Consider the following 25,031-nt stretch of genomic DNA (forward strand, 5'->3'; position numbering starts at 1 on the left):
GCTGCATCAGCAGCCCTAAGATACACTGGCCCTGGGAAGCAGAGACAGCTTCCTTGCCCATCTGTCACCTTCAACCTGGGCATGAGCCATCCCCAGCTGCACAGTGGGCTCAAGCCACGTAAATACCTGCCCAAACACTTCTGGTAGCTTGACCCAGAACGAATGCTTGACGTGGAGCAAGTTACAAGAGGTGATGATGAATCAACAAGGTCCCTCTTCAACAGCATGGCGCAGGGGCAAGGCCATTCATGGGGTCCCAAAGCCTGGGGGCTGTGGCGTTGCTTGCAGAGATGGGGTGCAGCCGGTGCCACAGGGCACTCCTGTCTTGCCCCAGGCGGGGGCAGGCTGGCTGCAGCCGGGGGAAAGGGAGCACAGCCATGACGGTCTCCTCATCTTTGTACTTGAGGGGATGTCCCCCCAGTCTCAGGTGTCATTTCCATTCAGTAACCTACGCTTTGTGCCATTTGGTTCATTTCTCCCACAGGGCTACTGGATACACAAAGTATAGGATGTTTCAACAAGATGGACCCAAAGTGTAACCCACACAGTGGAGTTAAATGCACTTTGCATGAAACTGGGAAAGAAATGCACAAACAAATTCATCCATCCTTATATGGGTATGAGATCCACTTACAACTACATTATGAGAGGTGGTACTTATCCTCTACAGACATGTCCATCTTTTTGAAACACCCTGTTATTTCAAGCAAAAACCAGTGTTATACAGAAGGCTTTCGATCAATACTCTATAAGTAATGTGTAGAAATATATTAATGCAAATATTCTATAAATAGAAACGAACTAATTCAGTTGAGGCCTCTGCCTGCTTCACAAAAACCTCCTAAACATTGTTTCTTCAGTCCTTAGCCCTCTTTCAAGCCATACCCGCCCGATCTCTCCCCTCCGAGCACATCTCTGCCACTCCATGGACCTGGGGGGAATGCTGCGGGATACCTGTGCGAGCGGCGGCAAAGGTGGGCACAGGTACCCAGGAACTGGTGCCCGCAGATAGCCCAGCCACCCCGCAGCGGAGCGACTGAGTCCACATCCGCTGCCGGGCCTCCGCCAGCTGCCGGGCCTCCGCCAGCTGCCGGGCCTCCGCCAGCTGCCGGGCCTCCGCCAGCTGCCGGGCCTCCGCCAGCTGCCGGGCCTCCGCCAGCTGCCGGGCCTCCGCCAGCTGCCGGGCCGCTATGGGAATGGCCCTGCTGCAGGCCACGCCCTTTTCTGTCCCCCGCCTATCCCCGCCGAAAGGGGCGGGGCTGCCGGCGGCGCGTAACGCACCTCCCCGCCGCGGCGGCTCTGGCCCGCAGGAATGTCCACAGCGGCCAGGCAGGAGGGGCGTGGCCTGGCTGGGCAGCCGCAGCCAATGGGGACAGCAGGAGGCAGAGTGGGGCTGGGAGCGGGTGCTGCCGGCGTCAGAAGCCGTCCGGCTGGCGAGCTGGGGTCGCGGGGCGGAGCTGCGTGGCGGGCGCTGAGGCGCGTCAGCGCGCTGCGGGTTCGCGGCCCGGCCATGGCGGTAACGGCCGTTCAGTGGCCATGGGCCCTGCTCTGCCTGGTGGCGCCTCTGCTGCTCCTCCCTGGGGCGGCCGGTGAGTAGCGAGCCGCGGAGCGGGGAGGCGGCTCCGCGGGTCCCTCTTCAACAACATGGCGCAGGGGCGAGGCTATCCGCGGGATCCCGAAGCCTTGGGGATATGGCGTTGCCTGCGGAGCTGGGGCGCGGCCGGTACCGCAGGGCGCTCCTGTCGCGCCCCAGCCGGGGGCGGGCTGGCTGCAGCTGGGGCAAAGGGGGCACGGCGCCCCGGCACCCGCTGCTGCCCGGACCTGCTCCGCGGGAGCGGGAGGCCGATGGGCGCGAGGCCGCAGCAGGTGAGGGTCGGGGGCGGCTTCCCGGTGCCCGCGGGGCGCTGGCGGGAAGGGGCAGCGTCGCCTTCCTGGTGTCGATCTTCCCGCTGCTGCTGTCTCGGTGTCCGCCTTCCCCATGCCCCCCGCGTTCCTGTGGAGAGCAGCCGCCTGACGCTCTGGTGGAAAGGCTGGCAGCCAAACAGAGGGGGCTTACATGGCTGAGGTAGCGAGGAGGGGGATGCAGGCCGTCTTTCTCACATCCCGCCTGGCCTTGTGATGTGGATAGGCCCCTTCTTTAAACTCTCCGGGTTACATGACTCGGGGCTGGGGTTTGTGTCTTCAGCTCTCACGCTGGCAATAGGTAAATTCACAGGATTGTGGTTTGAAATAGAGAAGACCTGGTGTAAAACCCAACTTCTGGATTGCCATATGAAATGTCGGAACAGCCCTTGTATTCTAAGGCTTGTCTTCCTCGTGGTTTTGCTAACGTTTTCAATAAGAAGAATGGTTCAGAACAAGGTATTGAATTTTTTTAAAAGCGAAGGCAAGATGTTTAATAGAAAGATGGACAGTGGTAAAATAGTTCCTGCATTAAAGTTATGATAGCAGATAACTACATGACAGGACCAAAAAAGAGTAATGAAAAAAAAAAAAGGCAGCACAAGCACAGATATTGGCAAATAGCTTTTAATAAATAGATCATGTTGATAATGCTGTCACGGGAATGGAAAATACAAAATATGTAATACTTTAGAGCAGAAGACTGCAATCACTGAGGCACTTAGGCATTTCACTGTTGTTCTATAGTTCTGATTTCTAGTGAGGCATGGTTTTGGGAAGACGGCAATAGAAAGCTAGTGGAATGAAATAAGGCATACTCTAGTCCAATTTTCCCTTGATAAACCTACTCATATTGTTGAGATAGGAGATCTTATTGAAGAAAGAGGTGTGGATATTTCATAGTGGGACATGAATACAATTTTGAAAGGAAACCTGAACATTTTTTAGTAAAACCAGAGAAAGTGGCAATAAGAAAGTAAGGGACTGATTGAAAGAGATGTCATAAGACATTTCAGAAGAGATTAACTGGAAAAACTGAGGAATTCTGTTTGGAATGGATATTGTTTATAACTTTCATTTCTGACTTAAGCACTGAAGATCACCGTGGGCCAGTTTAATTTGGTGATGATGCAAGATACCACCAATTGTTTAGGATTTTGTATAAAAGGAGTGAAATGACCATGAAGTTTAGTATATTGCTACTTACTTGTTACACTCTTTAGCATAATTGATAAGACTTGAAACTTGGCAAGGGAAGCGTTTGAGAAGGAGGTCTATCCTGCATGTCTTAGTTCATCACGCGAGAGTTGAGAGCCAATGCAAACTAATGGATAGAAGGCCACAGAGTATTAAATAATCTGCATGAAGGAGCGTTTAATAAATGTTGCCAAAGATACTACTGAACTCAAATTATAGTGATGTATGCATTTAAACATATGCATTGTCACCTAAGCCAATGTAAATTTTCTTTATAGACTGGGAACTCTGAATTCTTGAGTCTCTTAAGTGTAGCAGTTACTCTCGATAAAAATTTATATAATTAAAAATTTCTGGGATGTATGGTGAAACAAAGCAACAAAAACTTGATTGAGTAGCCAGCATTTCTGTTTGTAAGTAAAAGCCTATATTTAAGTACATTTGGTTGGATTTTTTTACTTAGGACAATTAATTTGCCGGATATCTCTTCATTGTGAACCTGAATGTTTTCTCTGGCACTGTGCTAATATTCTTGCAGTCTGATTGCATAGGCACTAAAATTTAGCAACATTTCTGAAAATAAGTGCAACTCTTGCCTTAAGAAAAACTGTCTGTTCTTAAAAGTTAACGGTTTATATTGTTGTTACATATTTCTAATACCATGTCTTTATAACAGGACTAAGAGAGTATAAAGGAGAGCTTTTCTGTTAAGTGAAATAATACATGAAGTTCGAACATGGTGGAGCCTGCTCGTGATGAGGTTGAGTCTTGACACAGATTGGCTTACAGAACATAGTGCAGGGAAACTGCAAGGTCCCATGTCTAGCTCTCAAATCGGAATTATTTTTAAGCTACCTGTGTCATATCTCAGTCCTTTTCTCTGATGGTAGAAAATAATCAGAAAATGTTAAAGTCAATTTTACAATTTCATTATTTCATTTCATCATGTTGTAAGCAGGATTTTGGTGCTGTCCTCATTTATTACAAGCATTTTGCTGTCTTGTTTCTAATTATTCATGGAAACATTCACCAGTTACAAGTCCTACTTTGGTTTCTCTTCTTTCCTCTTCAGAAATTATAGATTTCTGTATTAAAATATAGTTCAATCCTGTCATAGCCATTTTAAATTATGACTCTTTCAGACAACCTTTTCAGCAATTCTGCCCCCCCCCACCCCCGCCCTCCCCTTCCCCACCCAGTTCCTTGACATTTTCAGGCTGAAATGTAGTTTTCTTTTTTAATGTCATTTCAATATTGGAGAATTTTGGGTTAGCTGGTGGTGGATACTTTTTTTTTTAATTGGTTATCTTCTTGTAACAGCTATAAAGTTTCAGATGAAAACACTTGTAAGCTGTGAAATTATCAAGGAATTCATGCCCAAGATCCCTCTTATTGGTTCGGTCAAAATCTATTTAGTAACTAGATATTGTGAAATACAATTTTGTATGTGTGGTATCATTGTACCATATTGCTATTATGTTGTATCATCAGTGTGATATATCAGTATATCAGTGTGATATATAGTTCAGATACAATTGATTAGAAATCTGTTCCTGTGTGTGAAGATGTCTGTGGAAGTAAAAGCTTTGAAAGAAACCTCTGTCTTTTTTCTAATACAGTGTTCCAAACACTGGGCAATGAGGATGAAAATGGATATCAAAGAGTTGTGCAATTCATTTTGTACTTGCCAAGCTTAACTCTGAATGAAGGAAATACTTGGATGTTGGGGGAACAAAGCACAACAAAGTATAATGTCAAAAGTGCCACTTTAAACCTTGGCGTTTCATGACTTCTCAGTGCTTCAGTTCTCATTTGTTTTGCTGTTGATGTGTTCATATCTGTGTTTGCTTCATGACTTTCATCTAGTCAAGCAAAACCACTCTTATTCATCCACCACACTGAAACGATTTACAATTTCGTTCAAAGTTTCTAAGAAGCCAGAGTTCAATGAGCAGCTGTGTTCACCTCTGTCTGAAAAGGGTTCCCTACTCAGATTTCCTTTTCTACCAGATCCTAACTGGTTCTTGCATTTTTCAGATTCTGTGTGTGAGATGATTCAGTTTACAAAGGCATATAGTCTCCATACATGGAGTGTTTTGGTGGGTGTTTTGTTCACAATTTTTAAAATTTATTTATTTATTTTATTTCCCTTGGGTTAATAAATTACCTCACGAAGGAATTTGGCAGGTGCCAAGCTAGTGCGTGTTAAGCAGTGGAAATGTGGCTAGAAGCAGATGGAAGGAGAGTGAGATCTCCTTTTGGTGGCAGTGAGTGTTCAGGGGTAGGTCTGAACTTGACTAACAGATCTTCATCAGCTTTGGAACAAAACTTTCTCATGTTTTTTTACCTTCTGGGAACGAAAATTTCTCATGATCATCTGTGGACCAGACAGATGGTCCTGATAGGCCATCAAATGGGTGTTTCTGTTCAGAAGTGATAGATACATGCTTCAAGTCTTTTAAATATCTTTTTCTCTCCCCTTGCTTTTCCAATAGGCTTGTCTTGTTGTTACCATGCGAAGGACAACTTAATGTGCCGTGATGTCTGTGAACAGGTAAGCTTCTTTTAAATGTAGTTTTATCTCTCAGAGTTAAAATCATGCTTTTAAGACAATGTTGCAGCAAGATTATAGTTAGAAGCAAATTATTTTCTGTCTGACTTATGTGTGATCATGAGATTTAATATTATTTTTATTTAAATGAGAACTTAAAGGTTTAAAACTGTAGTCCTCTTTCATAGTGGAAAACAGGTTCTGCTGAAGTTGAGGAGAAGTAGCCATAAAAATTTGAGGTCAGGATTTGGTCAAGAAGTGATAAGCATGTTAGGAAATGGAGAAGTGAAGGTATGTTGCAGAATTTCTGGATCTTCTGTGTTTCAAAGCTTTTGGGAATTTAAAATGAAGAACAAGATGTTGGTACTATTCTTTCTTCTGGCAGTTCTTATTTCTCAGCTAAGCATCTGAGGTACTCCTTATAATGTATGGCTTTGTGAATCCAGCAGAAATCTGCTTACTTACTCTGTTCATAAGGTAATAATAAAGAACTGTTTGCTAAATTCAGGCTTGGAAAATATTTTTCCACAGCTTATGTTTAGACTTGTACCTTTGCATAGGATGTTGTACAGCTGTGTGTATGTGTATTTATATAAATTTATATACATTAAAATTTTGCATTGATAAAGCGTACTTACACATATACACAATTTTTACATTAAAATTGTGTCCTTGCATCGTACCTGCCCACATTTCTTGTCTTCATTACGTGCTTTGGGGCTATTCAAGCACTAAACCTGGTTGTGATTAGGTTTATATTTATCTTTGGTTGTACTAACAAAACCTTTAGTTTAAATTGCACTTTTCCCTCTCCAGTGTATTTATAGAATGCAACCCAATCCCCTTGCAGCTTTCATACTGTTAGGCCCAACAAGGAAAAGTCTTATCGTCTTTTTGCGTAAGATATTCTCTCAATTCCTATAATTATTCTTGCAGCCCTTCCAGCTTAAGTTTATCTATTTCAATACAGGTAAGCAAAACTGTGCATGGTATTATAAACAAAAATATAGCACTAAGTCTTAAAAATGGTGTTAAAACTTTTTTGTAAGTAAGAGAAAGATACCCGTTCTGATATAAACAAATTTAATAGGCAGGTTTGGTAGTTGCATTGCAAGGGCATTGGAATAATCTGTCCAGTTCTTTCTTCTGTTCTAGTGGTTTGAAGTTCCTAGTTTATCATGTGAATTTGTGTTAGCTGTTGATGAAAGGCCTTGAGCTTTTTACTGTCAAATTTAATCCCATTTCTGTTATACCAGCTCTAATTATTGTGTAGGGTTTTCTGTGGTTTTTGTAAGGTATTCTGATCTTGCCTCATCTGGATGATCACTCTACTCACATAATCAGCATATTCAGAGTCTTTGTGGTGAGAGATACAGAGCAAACCTAAAGCAAGACTGGCACCCCTCAAATTGTTCTATAAGGAGCTGTCTTAGTTACCGCACATCAGGCTGGTAGCGTCGTTTTCTGAATGATCCTTTGATATAGGCTAACAAACTGTCTGAAGGAGCTGTCTACTATTTTTCTCCTGATTTTTCCTGTTCTGTAACTTAACCATTTTGTGCAGCATGATTCCAATGCTTTGTCTGTGTCGAATCCATTTTGGAGTGTATTATTTGATATTTACCCCTTTGTCTTAAACATAAAATTTGTAGGATGAAAGTTTACATATGCAAGGAGTGACTATGGGAACAGAGTTGGCTGAGTTATTTGTCTTTTGTTGTCTTTCCAAGCACTTTTTCTAAAATATTTGCTATACACTTAACTACCTTGTCTGTACCACCACACTGTACCATCCTGACATGATAATTTATTAATAATTTAAAAACAAATGTTTTCCTGCTAGAGTTGGTAGTTCGAGCCATAAAACATTGAAGTTGCTCGTCAGGGACAGTGGGGAGAGATAGAGAGCAGGCTTATGCCCCATGTTTTTGTTTAACTAACGCTTAGGGAATGTCAGCAACCAGAGTGCACAGACAGGAATTTTTGGACATTAACGCAGCTGTTTCCTGTGGAGAGAGCCAAGAGGAGGTGCAGATGTGCTGCTTGATACTGTGTGTATCTGTTATGTCCAGCAGGACAGTATCTGACACTGGTGGGGCCAAAGACTCATGACATGTTGGAGGTCTTGACCCAGAGGGAGCTCTTGAGGAAGAATGTGTCCTTCCAAGTCCTGGACTGCAGGGAAAGGATAATGTTTTTCCTTGAGTCAGTGGCACTTAAACTACAGGAGTCATGCTTCCTAAACTGTCACATAAAGAAGCTGAGGATAAAAGCATGCCTCAGTGTAAATGGGAGCTAGGCAAGCTCTTCATGGAGAACCTGCAAGGGCAATAGCCTGAGCTATGCATTGCATGGAAAGAAGGATGGCCAGAGGCTATGCTTACTGGAGACTGGAAGTTTGTGACTTCTGACTTCCAGGGAGGCAGTCACAGCCCCAAACCTGACATTGTTCAAGTAGAGACCAGACAACACCCTCAGACACATGCTGTGAACTGTGGCATTGTCATATACAGGGACAGGAGTTGGACTCAATGATCCTTGTGGATCCCTTCCAACTCAGGACATTCTATGATTCTATGATTCTGACAGCAGGAAGAAGTTACTTGGCCTCTCTTTGAATATGCACTTACAGAATAGGTTTGGGGCCTTAAGACAGGTGAGGAGAAACAGACTCCATCAGGGAGCCATCTTGGCCTAATGAACTGGCGCCACCAGGAGAAAGACTCTGTTCTGCAGGGGATGGAGGCACTCATCTGCAGATGAGACTCGATGTCTAAGGTGGTTTGGGTTTTAGGGGCTGAGATCTAGGATGTTGCAGAAATTGCAAGGTTTTTTTGACTCTGAGACTATTACCTGTTGACTGCTCATCTACATGGGCACCAGTGATACTAGTAAGGGAGGCTTTGCATGGGTAAAAGGTAACTACAGGCCAGTGGCTAGGGTGAAGGGTACAGGAGACCTGGTGGTGTTCTCCTTGATCTTGCCAGTTAAGGAAAAGGCTTGATTAAGAGTAAGGAACGCATTTAACTAATAATTCAGCTACTTTAGGTGAGCCCTTTGAAAAAGAAAACTTGGATTACCAATTTATTTGTCAACTAACATGATTCAAATGCCTAATTATTTTGCCTTCTTAGTATTATTGCAAGCTTAGTTTCAGTATCATCTCCTTTTCATGATCATTTGATTAAGTCTGTCAGATACCGTAGCAAGGAGTAAGTGGGCCTGTCTTTCTTTAATTGACTTTTTTTTCCCTAAGTTTATTCCTGTGAAGTTTCACAATAATAAGGTTCCTGGCAGCGTTCATCTCTGTACCACTCCAGAGATCTCTATCCAGATCCTCCTCCAAGCCGAAGAGCAGTTCACCCCAGTCCCCAGGAAAACACGTTAATATTTCAAGAAGCTTGGCTAAACAGAGAAGTCATGAACAAGCTTCAATGCAGCAAGGTGATATAGAGAAGATAGAAGCAGGGAAAGGTTATAAAAGAGGAATTTAGAAAGTTTGTCCAGGCATGTAAGGTTATATTGGGAAAGACAAAGCTCAAATAGAGTTGAGACTTGCAGAGGATATCAAGGGCAACAGGGCATGCTATGGCAGTAGTTAAAGGCTGAAGAAGGAAAAATGTGCAACTGTTGCTGAGTGTAGCATCTGATTTAGCATCAGCAACGTGGGTAAGGCAGAGGTACTGAATGCCTTCTTTCCCGAATCTTTGTTAACAAGGTGTCTGTGCAGAGATGGAGATCAAGGAGGAGTACTAGCAGTAATAGGTGATGGTTGAATCAGGACCAAAAACAAACACACAAACAAAAACCCAAAGGATGGTCCCCAATCCAGCAAACTACAGAATAGTTATCTTCTCTTATATCCCTGGGAAAATCATGGACAGGGTTCTTGGAACACATTTCTGCACATTCAAGGGATAAAACATGCCTGACAAACCTGATTGCTTTTGATCTGTATAGGATAATACAGTTTTGATGAGTAAAAAAATTGGTTGGATAATCAGGCTCAGAGATAGAGGTTAGTGGGTCCTGCTCTGCCTGCAGGCTAATAAGAAGTGCAATACCAAAAGGGTCCATCCTGGGACCTGTCATCTTTAACATTTTTATTAATGACCTGGAGGAGACGACAGATTCTACTCTTGTTGAGTTTTCAGGCAATACCAAGCTGGAAGGAAGAGCTGATAATCTTAATGGCAAGACTGTCATCTGGAGGGACCTGGACAGATAGAAGGAATTGGCAACAGGAACTTTATGAAATTCAACAAGGACAAATGCAAAGTTCTGCGCCTCTGAAGAAAGAATCGCTTGCAACTATATGAGTTGGAGGTTGATTTGCTAGGGAGCAGATTTGCTGAAAACGAGGATCCAGGGTTACTGGTACAAAGACAGCAAGCTGAACATGAGCTGACAGTGTGCCCCAACAATAAAGGTGGCAGCCTGGGCTATATTAACAGGAGCATTGCCAGTAGGCCTAGACAAATTATTCTCCCCATTTAGTCAGCACTTGCTGACCACATATAAAATACTCTGTCCAGTTTTGTCTTCCCTGTTACAAGAAAGACATCAGTTAAGTGGAACAAGTTAGTGAAGAGTCACCAAGGTGACTATGAATGGTTGGAGCACGTGCTTCTAGAGAGGCTGAGGGGGCTGCCTTTAGCCTGGGGAAGAAGGAGCACCTCAGAGCAGCCTTCTTATCCCTGTAGTAAGATTGCTCAGAAGACAGTGGTACATAGTGGGAGGACAAGAGGGCGCAGTCAAGAATTTAAACTAGAGTTCCAGCTGGTTATAAGGAGAAACTTTTCCACCATGAAAACAGAGGCTGTGCATTCTCTGTCTTCAGAGGCTTTTGCAGCTTGACTGGATAAAACTCTGAGCAACATGGTTTGGTCTCATAGTTGACTCTGCTTTGAGCAGGAAGTTGAAATAAATGATCTTCCAAGATCCCTTCCAACCTGCATTATTTTACTATTCTGTGACCCTAGGAGACCCCAAATACTACTGCATTTTTTTTCTTGCTCTCATTTCAGAAACCAGTACTGTTGTTCTCTTGTTTTTATTTCCATGACTTTATCATGTATCAAATTTAGAATAAAACTGTAATGTTTTTCTCCTTCTGAAAGATCCAAAATGCATCCATGTTTCAGTTATTCCTGTGACTTCCAGTTTCATATCCCACATTATCAGAAATGTTTCCATCCCTCTTGTTGCCCAGTTTTTTGTTTTAATTTGTAAGTGTTTTACTTATCGGACTGCTAAAGAACTAAAAACATGACTAATGTGGGACCAGAAAACAATTCAAAATGTGCTGAGAGCTCAGCTTACCTTAACACTTCCATGAAACTTGGAAAAACCAAAACCAAAACAAAACAACAGCAACAAAAACAATGCCAAAAAGATGATGAGGTAAAAGCATCTTGTAATAAACTGGGAAAACATTACCGCTGTTGCAAGGAAATGAGACGAGCAACACTACAAAATGGACTGAAAGACACTTGAGGAAAATAAAGATGAATTTACATGATTCAGAATTGTGTATGAAAGTCAATAAGGTAAGATCTCTCCCCAAATATAGCTGTGCAAAATGATTTAAGTTGGAAGTGTCATTTTGTCTAACCTCCTGCTCAGAGAGGTGCTAGCTGCAAAATTAAATCAGGTTGCTCAGAATCTTGTTCATCAAGTTTTGAATTTCCTCAAGGATGGACTTTCCACAGCCTCTCTGGGGAATCTGTTCCAGCACTTAAGGAACTCTAATGGTGAAGGTTGGTTGTTTTTTTTTTTTCCTTTGCATCTAGTCAGAATTTGTCTTGCTGCAACTTGTTACTTTTGCAACTCATCCATCCACTGTGCAACTCTGATAATGGTTGACTCGTCTTTTCCATAATCCTTTCTCAGATGCTGGATGACAGGAATTTAGATACCCCTTGCTCCCTCTTAACCCTTCTTCAGTTTGAACAAATTCTTTTACCTCGGCCTGTCATGGTACATTGTAAAGTCCAGCATCCTTTGTGGCCTTCTACTGGACTCTCTGTAGTTCAATAATGTTCCTTGCACAGGGGTGACACAAAAGTGGGTTTGGTATTGCAGACGTTGTCTCATCAGTGCCTGATAGAAGAGAATGCTCATTTTCCTTTAACCTGCTTGTGGTGCTGCTGCTAATGAAGTGCAGCATGCTGCATCAGTGTACTGCTGACCCATGCTCAGCTTGTCATCTACAGGGACCCAACACCCTTTTCTGCAAAGCTGCTTTCTAGCCAGTGAGCACCCAGCCTGTACTGTTGCATAGGATTATTCCATTTCAGCTGCAAGATTCTGTTTGTCTTTGTTGAACTGCCCTTCTTGGGTTTATGTCAGCCCATTGAAAGCCATCTGTGTGGCAGCTTTACCCTCCAGTATATTGATGACAGCTCTCAGTTTAGGCTCTTCTGCTTACCTGCTGAGGATTTTTCTTCTCCCATTGTTCAGCTCACTAATAAAGATGTTAACTTTGGTTTGACTCCTGTATTGTACCCCTTCTCAGTGGCCAACACTCAGACATTGAACTGCTGACTGCTAATCTTTGAGTCCTACTGTCCAGGCAGTTTGTCACCCCCACCTTGTAGCCCGTCCATGTTTCACCCATTTGGCTTTAAAGATACAGTGGGAGATAACAGTACAAAAACCTTTTTAAAGTTGAAGTAGACAATAGAGACTGATCTCCACTTTTTTACTAAACCAATATTTTCTTTAAGGAAAGCTGTCAGACTAAATTTGCCCTTGGTATGCCTGTTTTGACTGTTTCCAATCGCCTTCTTCTCCTGCATGTGCCCTGGCATGGCTTCTGTAAGGAATTGTTCCACAATCTTTCTGTGAGCTGAGGTTAAGCTGAACAGCCTGTTATTACCCAGATTGTCCTTCTTGCCTTTCTATATGGATATCATGTTGGGTTTTGTGAGTCATGAGGGACCTCATCCAGTCACCATGGTCTTTCAAAAATGGTACCAAAGCTGCTTTGCAGTGACAGTGGCTAGCTTCTCAACATCCTCTGTTGTATCCCATCCAATCTCATGAGCTTCTGGATGTTCAGTTTGCTTAGGTGGTGCTTAACTTGATCATCTTGTACTGTGGGTAGTATTCATTCCCATGTTAGTTTTGATAATCTTTTTAACTAGTCAAGGTTTTGTTCATCTGTGTTCCACGGAAATTACTTGTTTCAGGGTTTTCTGGAAGGAGTTTAGTTGCCTGAGGTCATGTAATATATAGCAGAAGGTTAATGAAGTAAATAGAGTAGTACAATATTTTGATGTGTGGAGCAGAAATCCTCTGTTTTTCACACTGCCTATTCAATAGAAACTTCTTGGTTGAAGTGTTTGAGGAGGAAATTCTAATTCGCTCCTAAATATAAAAATTCTTTCTTCATAAAAAGTACAACATATTTGATAGACTATAAATAAATAAAATTTTAATTTTACATTGTTTATATATTAACTGTTAGCCAAAGTTGTCAAAGGGTAGATAGTAGTGAAACTAAAAAGGACAAAATAAATTGAAAAAATATTCAATATATAGTTACATTTTAACTGTTTTAAAGTGTGTTTTGTTTCTAACAGATTTTGTCTTCGAAGAGTGATTCCCGTTTGAAGCACTTAATGCAGCGAGCACCTGAATATTGTCCAGAATCAATGGTAAGGCTTGCTAGTTTTAATTAAATAAAGCCAAACATCTAATTTTATATTAACAAAGTTTTGCTTGCAAAAATAGGTCTTTAAAATTACTTGTATTTTATTTTCTTGCTGGGTTTTGAGCTGGTAGAACATGTGTGTATGTCTTCAAGATTTTTCTTCCTTGTTATGAGGACTAGAAAAATTCTTATAATGAGATTTGGTCTGCAAAGTAGTTTTGTTTCTTTTCTTTTTTTGTAAGGCCATCATATATTATGCTACTTGCAGTAAGATGGGACTTGACAATTTCGCTAGGTGTCCTGGTTGTATAAGCAATGAAATGGAATGAAAATCTGACCTATGTTTTAAAAAATTGTGCTGGGTGATTGTCACTTGGACTTGAATCATTTACATTGGAAAAGTCCCTTAAGGTCATAGAGTCCAACCATTAACCTTCTCTTGAAATAAGGGAAGTCAACTGAATCAGTGGGGCGGAACTAGTAGATGTAGCAGCTCTTTATTATTTTGTTTTGAGCTGACTTTGACTCTTATCTAAGAGTCCCACAGATAGGGAGGCAGGCAGTTTTAGATCATTAGATACATATCCATTGCAGCTTTAGAAAATCATTAATTCTTGTGGTGACAGAATCATTGCATGACAATATGACTTGCTGTTTCAGTGTGATTGAATTGAACTTTTTGTTTGGTCTTAAAGAGCATGTCCAACACTCATTAAAGCCCCTTGTGGTGGGTTAACCTTTGCTGCGCACCAGGTGCCCACCAAATCCACTTGGTCACTCCCCTTCCTCAGCCAAATAGGGGAGAGAAGATATGATGAAAGTCTTGTGGGTCAAGGTAAGCACAGGGAGATGACTCACCAGTTGCCATCATGGGCAAAACACAGTCAGATTGGGGAAATTAATTTAATTTGTCAATCAAAAAGTCAGAGTAGGATAATGAGAAATAAGAACAAATTTAAAAACATCTTCTCCCCACCCCTCCCTGCTTCCCAGGCTCAACTTCACTCCTGGTTTTCTCTACCTCCTCCCCATAGTGGCACAGGGAGATGGTGAATGGGGGTTGAGGTCAGTTCATTAAACGCCTTGTCTCTGCCACACTTTCATCCTCCTGCTCTTCCACTGTTCCAGCCTGGTGTCCCTCTCACAGGAGATAGTACTCCACTAACTTCTCCAACATGGGTCCTTCCCATGGGCTGCAGTTGTTCAACAACTGCTCCAGCATGGGTCCCTTCCACAAGGCACAGCCTTTCAGGAACAGACTGCTCCAGCGTGGGTCCCCTGTGGGGTCACAAGTCCTGCTGCAGGGAAATCTGGAGTAGTTCCTGCCCCAAATTCTTCACTGACCTGAATGTCTGAAGGGTTGTCTCACATATTGTCACTCCTGTCTTCCTGCTGCTGTTGTGCAGCAATTTTTACCCTTTCTTAAATATCACAGAGATGCTACTAACATCGCTGATTGACTCATCCGGGTGGCACTGGCTCTATCGAACATGAGGGTTCTGGTGTCTTCTTAGAGAAGCCACACCTGCAGCCCCCCTGCTACCATGACCTTGTCGTGTAAACCCAGTACAGTCTTGTCACTTCCCTTCTTACTCTTTGCAGAATTTTCCTCTGATTTCATCTAATTAAGGTTTTCCTAGTGCTTGCTTAAAAAAATATTGAATTCAGTAACATTGTACTAAAATACATGTAATCCTTCAAGACTTTTCTGTACTCTTGTCATTTTAAGATATTGTACTGCGATCATATCATCTAAGTGTTGTAAGACTCCAGTGGCAGCATGTTAAACATCTGGTATATAGTGTATAGTAACTCCCATAACTTTTAATTCTTCAGCCTTCTAACACAGTGCACCCACCGTGACTGCAATATGCACTTGTTTCTGACAATTCAACTAAAATTCTTACCTTAGATTCAATTCTTCCTCTGCTGCCTAGACGTCCTCCTTCTGGGGCATTTATAACTTTTATTGGGTGGGTAACATAAGTACCTGTGGCAGACCAGTGTTGGACCTCAGATTTCTTTTGTTTGCCTCAGTATAAAGAATTCCCTGTAGTCAGCTTGACTAGTAGTCCTGGTAGTAACAGTAATGAGAGAGGTAAGGACAGCAACTCTTTGGTAAGCTCTTCACCTCCTTTTTTTTTCTGGGGGAAAAAAAAAAGTTACAGAATTCTTCTGTCTAATACCAGCAGCCACTTAGGTCATTTAGCAGGATGTGTATTTAGAACCAGAAGTGCTTTGCAGTCGGAGGAACCCAACAGATCCCTATTGTAACCTTTTGTGTTAGTAAACTTCACTTCTACAGATCTTTCTTCCAGGTATCTGTCTTTGCCTGAAGCTACATTTCTCTGGTCTCTGAGGTACTTTAAAGCCTCTTTCCTTTGTTTTGTGTGTGGTGTTGGTTTGGGTTGGTTTTTTTTTTTTAAGCTGGTGGAAAGGCGTGCCAGGGCAATAAGTTTCTCCACAGGTCTTCATCCTAGATAAATCTTTGTCTAAACAGTTGCTGCATAGTTGTCTAAACACTGGTGGAGAAAGTTCACTAGATAGCATATTTCAGGTAATCACAGTTATGTTCTGTACCTACAAAAACACTGCTATTGATTCCTTATTCTGTAGATGGCAGCCTTCTCATCAAAGCAAGTGGTACTCATATCACATAGCGCTTTTTCAAAAGGTATTTTAGACATAAGAATTCTTCCAAGAGGTTATTTAAAACCCAGGGCAAAAATGCAGAAAATGCAGGTTTGTGTCTGCTGGAAACTCTCATATTCTGTAGACTTACTTTTGCTTAATTGTGTTTTACTTTTCAGGGAGAAGTGTGGGATTGTATAAATTCTTCTTTGCCAGGTAAGAAATACTAGTTTACTATTGAACATACTGCTTTTTCACCAAATGCATGTTTTGATACTGTATTTACCACCTGCACCTATAGATTTCATGATAATTTAACTTACATTTTATAATGGAAGCATAATGAATTTTGTGTCTAGTTTCATTTAGTCTAAACTGGGTTACCTGTGCATTTTAAACACTTCTTTTCTTTTCCTAATTAAAAAGTGTTTAACATGTTTGTATGATTAAATGTGTGCTTCTGTGACATATCCAAGAAATATCAAAGTTATTTTCCTTTAAAGGTTTTCTATTATTTTTAGTTTCAGTATACCTTAGCTTGATCTATAAAATCATGCATTATTGCAGCTTTGCTTCAGATGCAATATAATTAGGAAAAAAACCTGAGCAACAGAGAGAATAGTAAGAACTAGACATACTAAAAAGCGTAGAGGCTCAGAGCAAGAACCAAACTACTTGGTACAGGTGGATTAGAAAGTTAAAGCATAAATTACAAGACAGAATTGTTATGTTAAAAGGAGAGGTCAAAAATAGCTTGAATTGGACAAGTAGTACTATCACATCATATATCATTTCTAAAAGACTTTTGAGTGAAATTAGCATGCTATGGCTGAAAAAGTGGTATGTGGAAAGAGGAGGCTGTAACGGTTTCATGGCATCTGCTCAGACTTCCCTGCCTGCACTACAAACGCAAACTGCTGATTCCAGTGCAGGTAAAGAGATTTGCTGTCTTAACATTTTGCTAGTTTTACTTAACCAGTAATATATTCTGGAGTTGCGATGCTTCTGTCTATCTAAAACCTGATATAGTTTTAGCTGGAGACAGTACCTCATCTTCATTAAAGCTCAGTAGCCAAATACAAATGAGTGGAAATGCTTTTACTGCAAGTGAGAAATAGATCTTTTATTTTGAATGTTAGGTCTGTGTAAGCAAGTGAAAAAGCACTGAAAATCTTTGTGTTTGAACCACTCCTAAATTGTCTTCCTGTACTTTCAAAACTGGTGTGATGCCTCTCAGTGTCTTTATGGTAGGATTCTATTATCCTCTGATTTATGAAAACAAGTCACTTCTTCAATGGTGTTGTAAATCATGGTTTAGTCCTGTGGTAAAAGTGAAATCTTCCTGTAGTGTCCTAAGCTTGTACCCTGAACTTTGTACCTGCACGGAGCTGGTCACTTCACATTCTTTTTGCATGTGAAGTTACTGTGTTGATGTGAGCCTTTTTAAAAATTCTTTTAAGTATTCTCCAGTGATTCCATGCACTGTAGGATTTTGTAAATTAACGATGTGGTGTATATAGGACAGTATTTTAGGGGAAGCTCTTATTCCTTTTCTGGGAAATCAGTACAAGCTGAGTGCCTCTGTGAAATGTGAAATACCTGTATGCTAGGGGATGCACCATGGGGAGCAAAGAGAAGGAGTTAGAAGTCTATGTGCAGTTGCAGGGCTATGGTTTTATTTGGATCACAGAGACATAGCAGGAAGGCTCCCGCAGTGGGAGTGCTGCGATGTACAGGTACAGGCAGGTGAGGGGGGCAGTTGTCCTAAGAGTGTAACTGGCATGTGGGGAGCTCTGCCTGGGGATGGATGATGAGCCAGCTGAGAACGGCACATGGGCACAGTATGGGCATATCAACATATTAGCAAGCAATCCAACGTGGGTTATGTTGTGGGTGTCAGCTTCAGACTGCCTGATTGGGAAGAAGTAGTAGATGAGACCTTCTTCATACAACTGGAAGAAATCTCATGTTCACAGGCCCTGATACTCATGAGCAACTACAATCACTTGGGTGCCTTTTGAAGAGACAACACAGGAGGGCACAGGCAATCTGCTTGGAAGAATCCCATGGGATACGGCCCTGGAGAGAAGAGGAGTTCAAGATGTCTGATTGATTTTCAGGGATCACCTTGCCCGATCTCCAGTTATGCATAATGGAGCTAGAAAAGCTGAGTCTATCTGGAGTTGATCCTGGTGAGGTATGTGAAGAGCAGCCAGAAGACTGCTCTGTTTCTTTAACTACATCAGCGGCAAAAGGAAGACTAGGGAAAGTGAGGATCTGCTGCTGAATGGGACAGGAAACCTGGTGACAAATGACTTTGAAAAGGCTATGGCTCTTTTTACCTCAGTCTTTACTGGTAAGAAGAGCGTTCAGGAATGCCAGATCCCTGAGATCAGTGAAAATGTCTAGAGCAAGGAAGACTTGCACTTGATGGAGGATCAAGTTAGGTAATGCTTAAGCAAACTGAACACAAGTCTGTGGGACCTGATGGATACCCTTATGAGGGCTGAGGGAGTGGCTTAATGTCATTGCAAGGTCACTCTCAGTCATCTTTGAAAGGTCATAGCTATTGAGAGAGGATGCTGAGAACTGCAAGAAAGCAAATGTCACTTCTGCCTGTAGAAAGGGCAAGGAGGACCTGGGGAACTAGAGGGTAGTCAGTCTCACCTCAAACTCTGGGAAGGTAATGAAGCAGATCTTCCCATGAACCACTTCCAAACACCTCAAGGACAAGAAGGTGATTGGTTATAGTCAGTATGGATTTATGAAGAAGAAATCATGTTTAGCAATCTGAAAACCCGCTATGATTAGATGACTAGCTTGTTAGATGAGGAAAGAGCAGTGAATGTTGTCTCTCTCAACTTTGGTAAGGCTTTCAGCACAGCTTTTTTTAACATCCTTATAGACAAATTGATGAAGCGTGTGCCAGGTAAGTGGACGGTGGAGGTGGATTGAAAACTGGCTGAACTGCTAGGCTCAAAGGTTTATGATCAATGGCACAGAGTCCAGCTGGAGGCCAGTATCCCAAACCTTGATGCTGGGTCTAGTCCTATTTAACATCTTCATTAATGATGAGACAAAGTGCACCCTCAGTGTATTTAGAGATGATACAAAACTGGGAGAGGTTGCTAGACCAGGTAGTTGTGCTGCCATTCAGAAGGTTGCTGACAAGCTGGAAAAATAGGCAGACAGGAACCTTATGAAGTTCCAAGAAAGGAAATGCAAAGTCCTGCACCTGGTGAAGGCCTCATGCTCCACAACACACAAGAGGTTGACCAGCTGGAAAGCAGCTTTGTAGAAACGTACCTGGGGATCCTGGGGGACAGCAAGTGCACCATGATCCAGCAATGTGCCCTTGTAGCAAACAAGGCTAGCAGCACCCAGGCTGCATTAGGGAGAGTATTGCCAGCATTATCAAGGGAGGTGATGCTTCCCCTTTACTCAGCATTGATGAAACCACATTGGGGATACTGTGTCCATTTCTGGGCGTCTCAGTACAAGAAAGATATGAACACACTGGAGCAAGTCCAGCAAAGAGCCAGTTTGAGATGGTTAAGGGACTAGAACAAATACAAAGACAGGCTGAGAGCTAGGATTGTTTACCATTGTCAAGAAGAAAAAGCTGAGGGGCGTGGATCTTATCAATATGTATCTGATGGAAGTGTGGAAAGAACATGGAGCCGTGTTCTTCTCAGTGGTATCCAGTGTCTTGTAAGAGGCAGTGAGCACAGACTGAACAACAGTAACTTCCATTTAAACATAGGAGAAAACTTCTTTGCTCTAAAGGATGGTTGAACAGTGGGAGAGGTTGCTCAGAGAGGTTTGAGAGTCTCCATCTGTGGAGGTATTCAAAACTTTAAAACTTCAAAACTTCTCTTCCTCTCTCTCACCTCACCCCCGCCTCTGCCAGTATGACATGCCTGGCAGTTTAGTTAAGAGCTGGAAACCTGGTATGGATTTCAGTGGCATCCTGTCATAACACAACATATGTGCTAAATAAGTTGGGACTCTGTCTTATAATTTGCTGCTTGGTATATCCTTTGTGTATTTTCATTACAGTTTGTGTTTTCTCCTCTTCCATTCCTTCCCCAGAGCAACTTGACGTTGCTGATCTGTGTTAAATTTTGAAATTGTTTGATTTACCAGTAACTTCACCATGGTAGTTACCTTAAAATGTTAATATTCCCACAGCTACCCGTTGAGCTACGATTCTTTTTCACATTTGTTTCCACTTCCTTAAATCCATCACAGTGGTCTTCTATTAACTTTCTTTTATGGCTCATCCTCACGAAACAACACATTGTTGACAGTGTTGTAAGCCTTAAATACTTAAGACTAGGTGTTCAGGAATGTAACTGTTCTCTGAAATAAAATTATTTTTCCATGTTTTCTGAAGGCAAATATCATTAGTTTGTCAGTGTTTGTTTATTAAATCCAGTAGGCCTACAGAACGTGTATTATTTTGGAGGACTTGTCTAGGAAGTTAAAGTTTCTTTATGACCATGCACACACAATACTGTTCAAGCAAATGCTTACAAAAGATGATTGAGTGACCCCTAGCTGGGAAGGGCAGGGTGGGCAGGAGCACAGAAGGGAGAGCAAACCCAGTAACCTATAATTCTAGGTGATACCTATGTTCTGATTTTAAGCTTTAGCTTTTTCTGTAAGCACACTGTAGAAGACTTCAAAGAGACAACAGATTTCTGATGTGGGCTTTCTTGCACTCTTCTTGACACATGCAACTCTTGAACATGAGAGCCTAGTTGTTTTTCACTTATTTTTCCATCTTCCTTTTTGTTTTCCTCCCCAGTTTCCTTGGGATCACAGTGATCCAGCATTTTTCAGATATTTTCAGAATGTAGAATGTCTCTCTCATCAAAAAATAAATGTTATCAGAGATGACATTCTATTTTTTCATGTTTATGCAGCTTTTAACCTCTGTTTCTAACTTCAGTATTTCAATTCATGTGGAGACTGCAGCAAAATGTTTATAATAAGGAAAAAAATGTGCGTGTGTTGTAAATCATCTCACTAATGTGATGTGGCTTCTAGAAACCTTTTGGAGGAGATGTGGGACAAGAGCCTGTGTTACGCAACTAGCTGATCTTTTATAGTTCAGGGATCTGTCTTGTACTTCTGTCAGTTAATTTGGTGAAAAATCAGAGTGTGGACTCAAATCAATTATCGTGCACTGCAGGTATATATTAATCTAGAAATGCATGCATTTTAATTACCTTGACTACACAATTAATTTATAAGTTGCTGTATTAAAATTGCAGCTCAGCGCTTTTTGAACGTGTGACATCAATTTATTTTTCCACAAGTTTGTCTGCTACTCCTAAATATCCTGGAAAGAGAGCCACTTGCCGAGAAAATACTAGCTATGGCTGAAACTTATCAGCATTCTTAATTTGGCATGTATTTGTAGCTTGCTTCATTCTTTTAGCACAGTTTAGTTCCAGTAAAAGTATGTCTGAAAACCACAGGCTCTGTATTGCACAAAATAAGGATGCTTGACTGTTCAGTGATGATTCACTGATGACTGTTCAGTGCTGATGTTGCTGCTAAAGCTGTGCAGCTGTATTAATCATGTGTTTCTCCTGGATATAGCTAGTTATTGCAGCAGAGATTGCTGGAAATCTTGTTTTCATATTGCACGTGATATTTCTTCTGGTCTTTTTTAGATTGCTTATGCCTTACAATATCAATCCTACTAATAAATGTTCTACCAAACTTTGCCATTTTGATTGAAAGGAGTCTGTATATAGGTCCATATATGTAAGTTATGCAGAAACAACTATTACGTTATTTTAGGCCTAAAATAAAACGTAGTGGGTAGTTGATTTGGCAATTAACTGTATATGCATTAATAGTTAAATATGTGTGCATGACTTCTGTGTAGGCTTTTGAAATTAGTTTAAAACAGTGCATCAAATAGTGAATTTTTGAACATCAATTACAAACTACTGGTGTGTGCACAAGAGCCATTTCTTTTAATACTTTCAAAAAGGTGCTTGATCTCTGAAAAACTAATTCTGTACCCGAATTATGGAAGTGGAAGGTGAGCTGAATCTGCAGTTGTTCTTGGCCTTCACAGCTGCTTTGAACTAGTTTGAATTGAAAAGGTGAGCCAATACTCTGAATAGATATAAAGAGGATTTGGACAGTCTCCAAAAAGACAGGTTAATCATGGGCCCACAGTGCTGCCCAGGAGGTCTGGACCATCCTGATGGCAGATGGCCACTTCAGACTGACAAAATGCAGGCTGCAACCAACAGCTGTTCTTTACCTTTGCCTCTTGGCTCTCTCCACCTGCTTTGCATTCCTGCTCCCTTGCTTGTGTCAAGCATTAAGATTTTAATAAATGTAATTAATATTTTAATTTTCTGGGAAAATACATTAATTTAGCTGAAGATGGTTTTTTCCCCTCCTTTATAAATTCATTACTATTTGTTTTCTTAATCTGCCCATCAGAATGTGATGAAAGACTGATTCTGGTAAGACTTTCTATGCTGCCTGTGTTTGTAAAGCTGACAAAGTGTATTTTAAAGGCAATTTTGTTCATGAGAGATACATGAAATGAATGTGTTGCATTGATTGCAATGATTTTTATTGACTTTTTTCCCAGTATTTTCTTGACATTTGAATTTAAGCTCACTGGTCTCACTCCTAGCTCTTTTACTTCCTTTTTTTAAAGCTGGACATCTCATGTGACTTTTCTGAAAATGCTTGAGAGCATTTTTTTAAATTACATCGTTCATTCTTTTACTTAATACTTTTCATTTCTACATACAGAATATAATTTGTGCATGCCCTAAGATATTGCTTTATTTTTAAAATATTCGTAACACAAATGAGTGGTTTATTCAGGTAAATAGTTCCACCCTTCTCACTAAGAAAAAAGTATAACAAATTTGCCACAGCTGCTGGGTACCTGTGTAGGTTGAACTTCAATTATTTCTGTCTTTAAAGTTATGAGAGAAATAGATACAGAAGTGCATTCTTTTATTTGATTTCTAATCTCTTGAAAACATCAGAAAATCTATATTTGTGAATAGATTGAGAGGATGAAACAACTTATTGCAGCAATTTGCTTTTCTATGTAACTTTATGGTAAGAAATTAGGATAATGAAACAAATGGAAAAAGAGAGGCAGGGAGATGTGAAACTTTTATTGCAGGTGATTCTGGATATGAAACCATGTTATTAGGGGGGATAAACTGTAGAGGAAGTGTTGTGGTTTAACCCCAGTAGGCCACTAAACCTCACATAGCCACTTACTCCTTCCTTCACCAATGGGATAGGGGGGAGTATTGGAAGGGCAACAGTGAGAAAACTCATGGGTTGCAATAAACACAGTTTAATAATTACAAAAATGGAAGAAGGGGATTAAGAAAAAAAGGTAAAAAACAAACAAACAAGAAAAACAAGTGATGCAAAAGAAAACGATTGCTCCCAACCAACTGACCAGTGCCCAGCCAGTTCCCCAGCACAGCAACCTCCGCCTCCCAGTTTTATTGCTGAGCATGATGTCATATGGTTTGGGATACCCCTTAGGTCAGCTGGAGTCAGCTATCCCAGCTGTGTCCTCCCAGCTCCTATGAAGAAATTTAAGTCCATCCTGACCAAAACCAGTAGAGGAAGCTTGAAGAAAAAGTAAGAAACATATTCTGCATTGACAGAGTTGATAGAAGAATGTGCTGTTGAAACCAACAAGAGGACGTGTCTGTAGGAGATAATGTTGTTAATTCTAATGAGGTTTTTTTTCCTGTTGGCTTATATTTCAGATTGGATGAATCAAATTATCAAACTCTGATACTTCCTGTGAACATATAAAATAGTTTGCATAAAACACCTTTACACTTAGTGTGTAGAAGGTACTTCATAGTTGCTAAATTCAGCATTTATTAGGGCACATACTTGCTCTTTTCTTGCCTTCAAGTTCGTTGGGAATTATTTCATAAATTCCAATAAAATGTAATCTGTGAATAGACTAATGAGAACAGAATTATCAAATTTGAAATGTAACTGACTCATGGGAAGGGAAAATGATGGCATAGTTTCTCTTTCTACTGTAATATGTAATGTCATCTTATTTTCAAAGGAGTTTTGAAGAAGTCTGATGGGTGGGTTGGTTTAGGTTGCTGCGAGCTAGCTATTGCTGTGGAATGTCGGCAAGCATGTAAACAGGTAAGGCTTTATAATTGTTTTTCTATGGTTAATATCAAATGATATCATGTTGAATTCATAAATGTATTACTGTTTATGAACTTCTGTCTTAATGCATTTTTTTTTACATCAAAATTACATTATCATGTGACCTCTTTTTAAAATTGCAAAATATGTCTAGATACTTCCCAGGAAGTACTACTGATGATAAATGCCAGCAACCAAGTTTAAAAAAAAAAAAAAAAAAAAAAAAAGTTTTTAAAGTGACTTTTCAATAAAAAAGTCAAAGTTCAAGTCTGCCAAGCTGAAAACCTAGATTTAAAAAAGTGGGCTAGGCTGCTTGCTATGACTTGGTGAGCCTGAAGAAGAAATTTTAAGAATTTAGGGTTAGCTGTGTTCTTTTTGTACATTCTGATGCCACATATAACTGCTCAGTAATGAAGATACAGTTAAGATGAAATCTGATGGTGTTTATACCTTTGATGTTGCAGAAGTCGTAGTGTGAGAGCTGGTAAGCTCGCCGCAGGTGCATCCTTCCACCGCTGCACTTGGCAAATGGAGCTAATCCACTTAGTTTTGATTTGCAAACAATAGGCACATGATTATTGCCAATACACTCTAGTGTTTTACTTCGTAGTAATTCATTTACTGAATCCATAAAGATTCTGCAGCTCTCTTTGGTTATGCTAAACTTAGTTTCTTGAATTTTTTTTTTTGTCACAATCTCTACATGAAAGTTATTTTAAAATAATGCTGAGTGGAAAGCAACATGTGGCTGTTTTGACACTCTTTTTTTTTTTTTTTTGCAGTGTAATGTTTAGTGAGGCAATATTGTGGTTACAGCCCCAAATAGATTTTTGTGCCTCTTCAAAGAGGTTTTTGTTCATCAGATGGAAGAAAGTTGGTTTTGGTGTTTACGATATC

The 25,031-nt window shown here is 40.9% G+C and overlaps 1 protein-coding gene across 4 annotated transcripts in view; it reads left to right on the top strand.

The window, feature by feature from the left end:
• Positions 1–1,453: 1,453 nt before the first annotated feature.
• Positions 1,454–25,031, top strand: part of RECK (reversion inducing cysteine rich protein with kazal motifs) — a 60,400-nt gene continuing 36,822 nt past the window's right edge. For 3 of the 4 annotated variants that reach the window (XM_065628197.1, XM_065628193.1, XM_065628195.1), the window contains exons 1-5: positions 1,454–1,589; positions 5,595–5,653; positions 13,237–13,311; positions 16,118–16,154; positions 24,043–24,128. In XM_065628197.1, the coding sequence (XP_065484269.1) occupies positions 1,511–1,589; positions 5,595–5,653; positions 13,237–13,311; positions 16,118–16,154; positions 24,043–24,128 (336 nt within the window). In that variant the 5' untranslated portion in view covers positions 1,454–1,510. Of the gene's footprint in view, positions 1,590–5,594; positions 5,654–6,586; positions 6,621–13,236; positions 13,312–16,117; positions 16,155–24,042; positions 24,129–25,031 lie in introns of all 4 variants that reach the window. The other variant, XM_065628194.1, reaches the window with a different exon arrangement.

The sequence above is a fragment of the Caloenas nicobarica genome, chromosome 2 (assembly GCF_036013445.1).
Source record: "Caloenas nicobarica isolate bCalNic1 chromosome 2, bCalNic1.hap1, whole genome shotgun sequence".
Classification (NCBI taxonomy): Eukaryota; Metazoa; Chordata; class Aves; order Columbiformes; family Columbidae; genus Caloenas; species Caloenas nicobarica.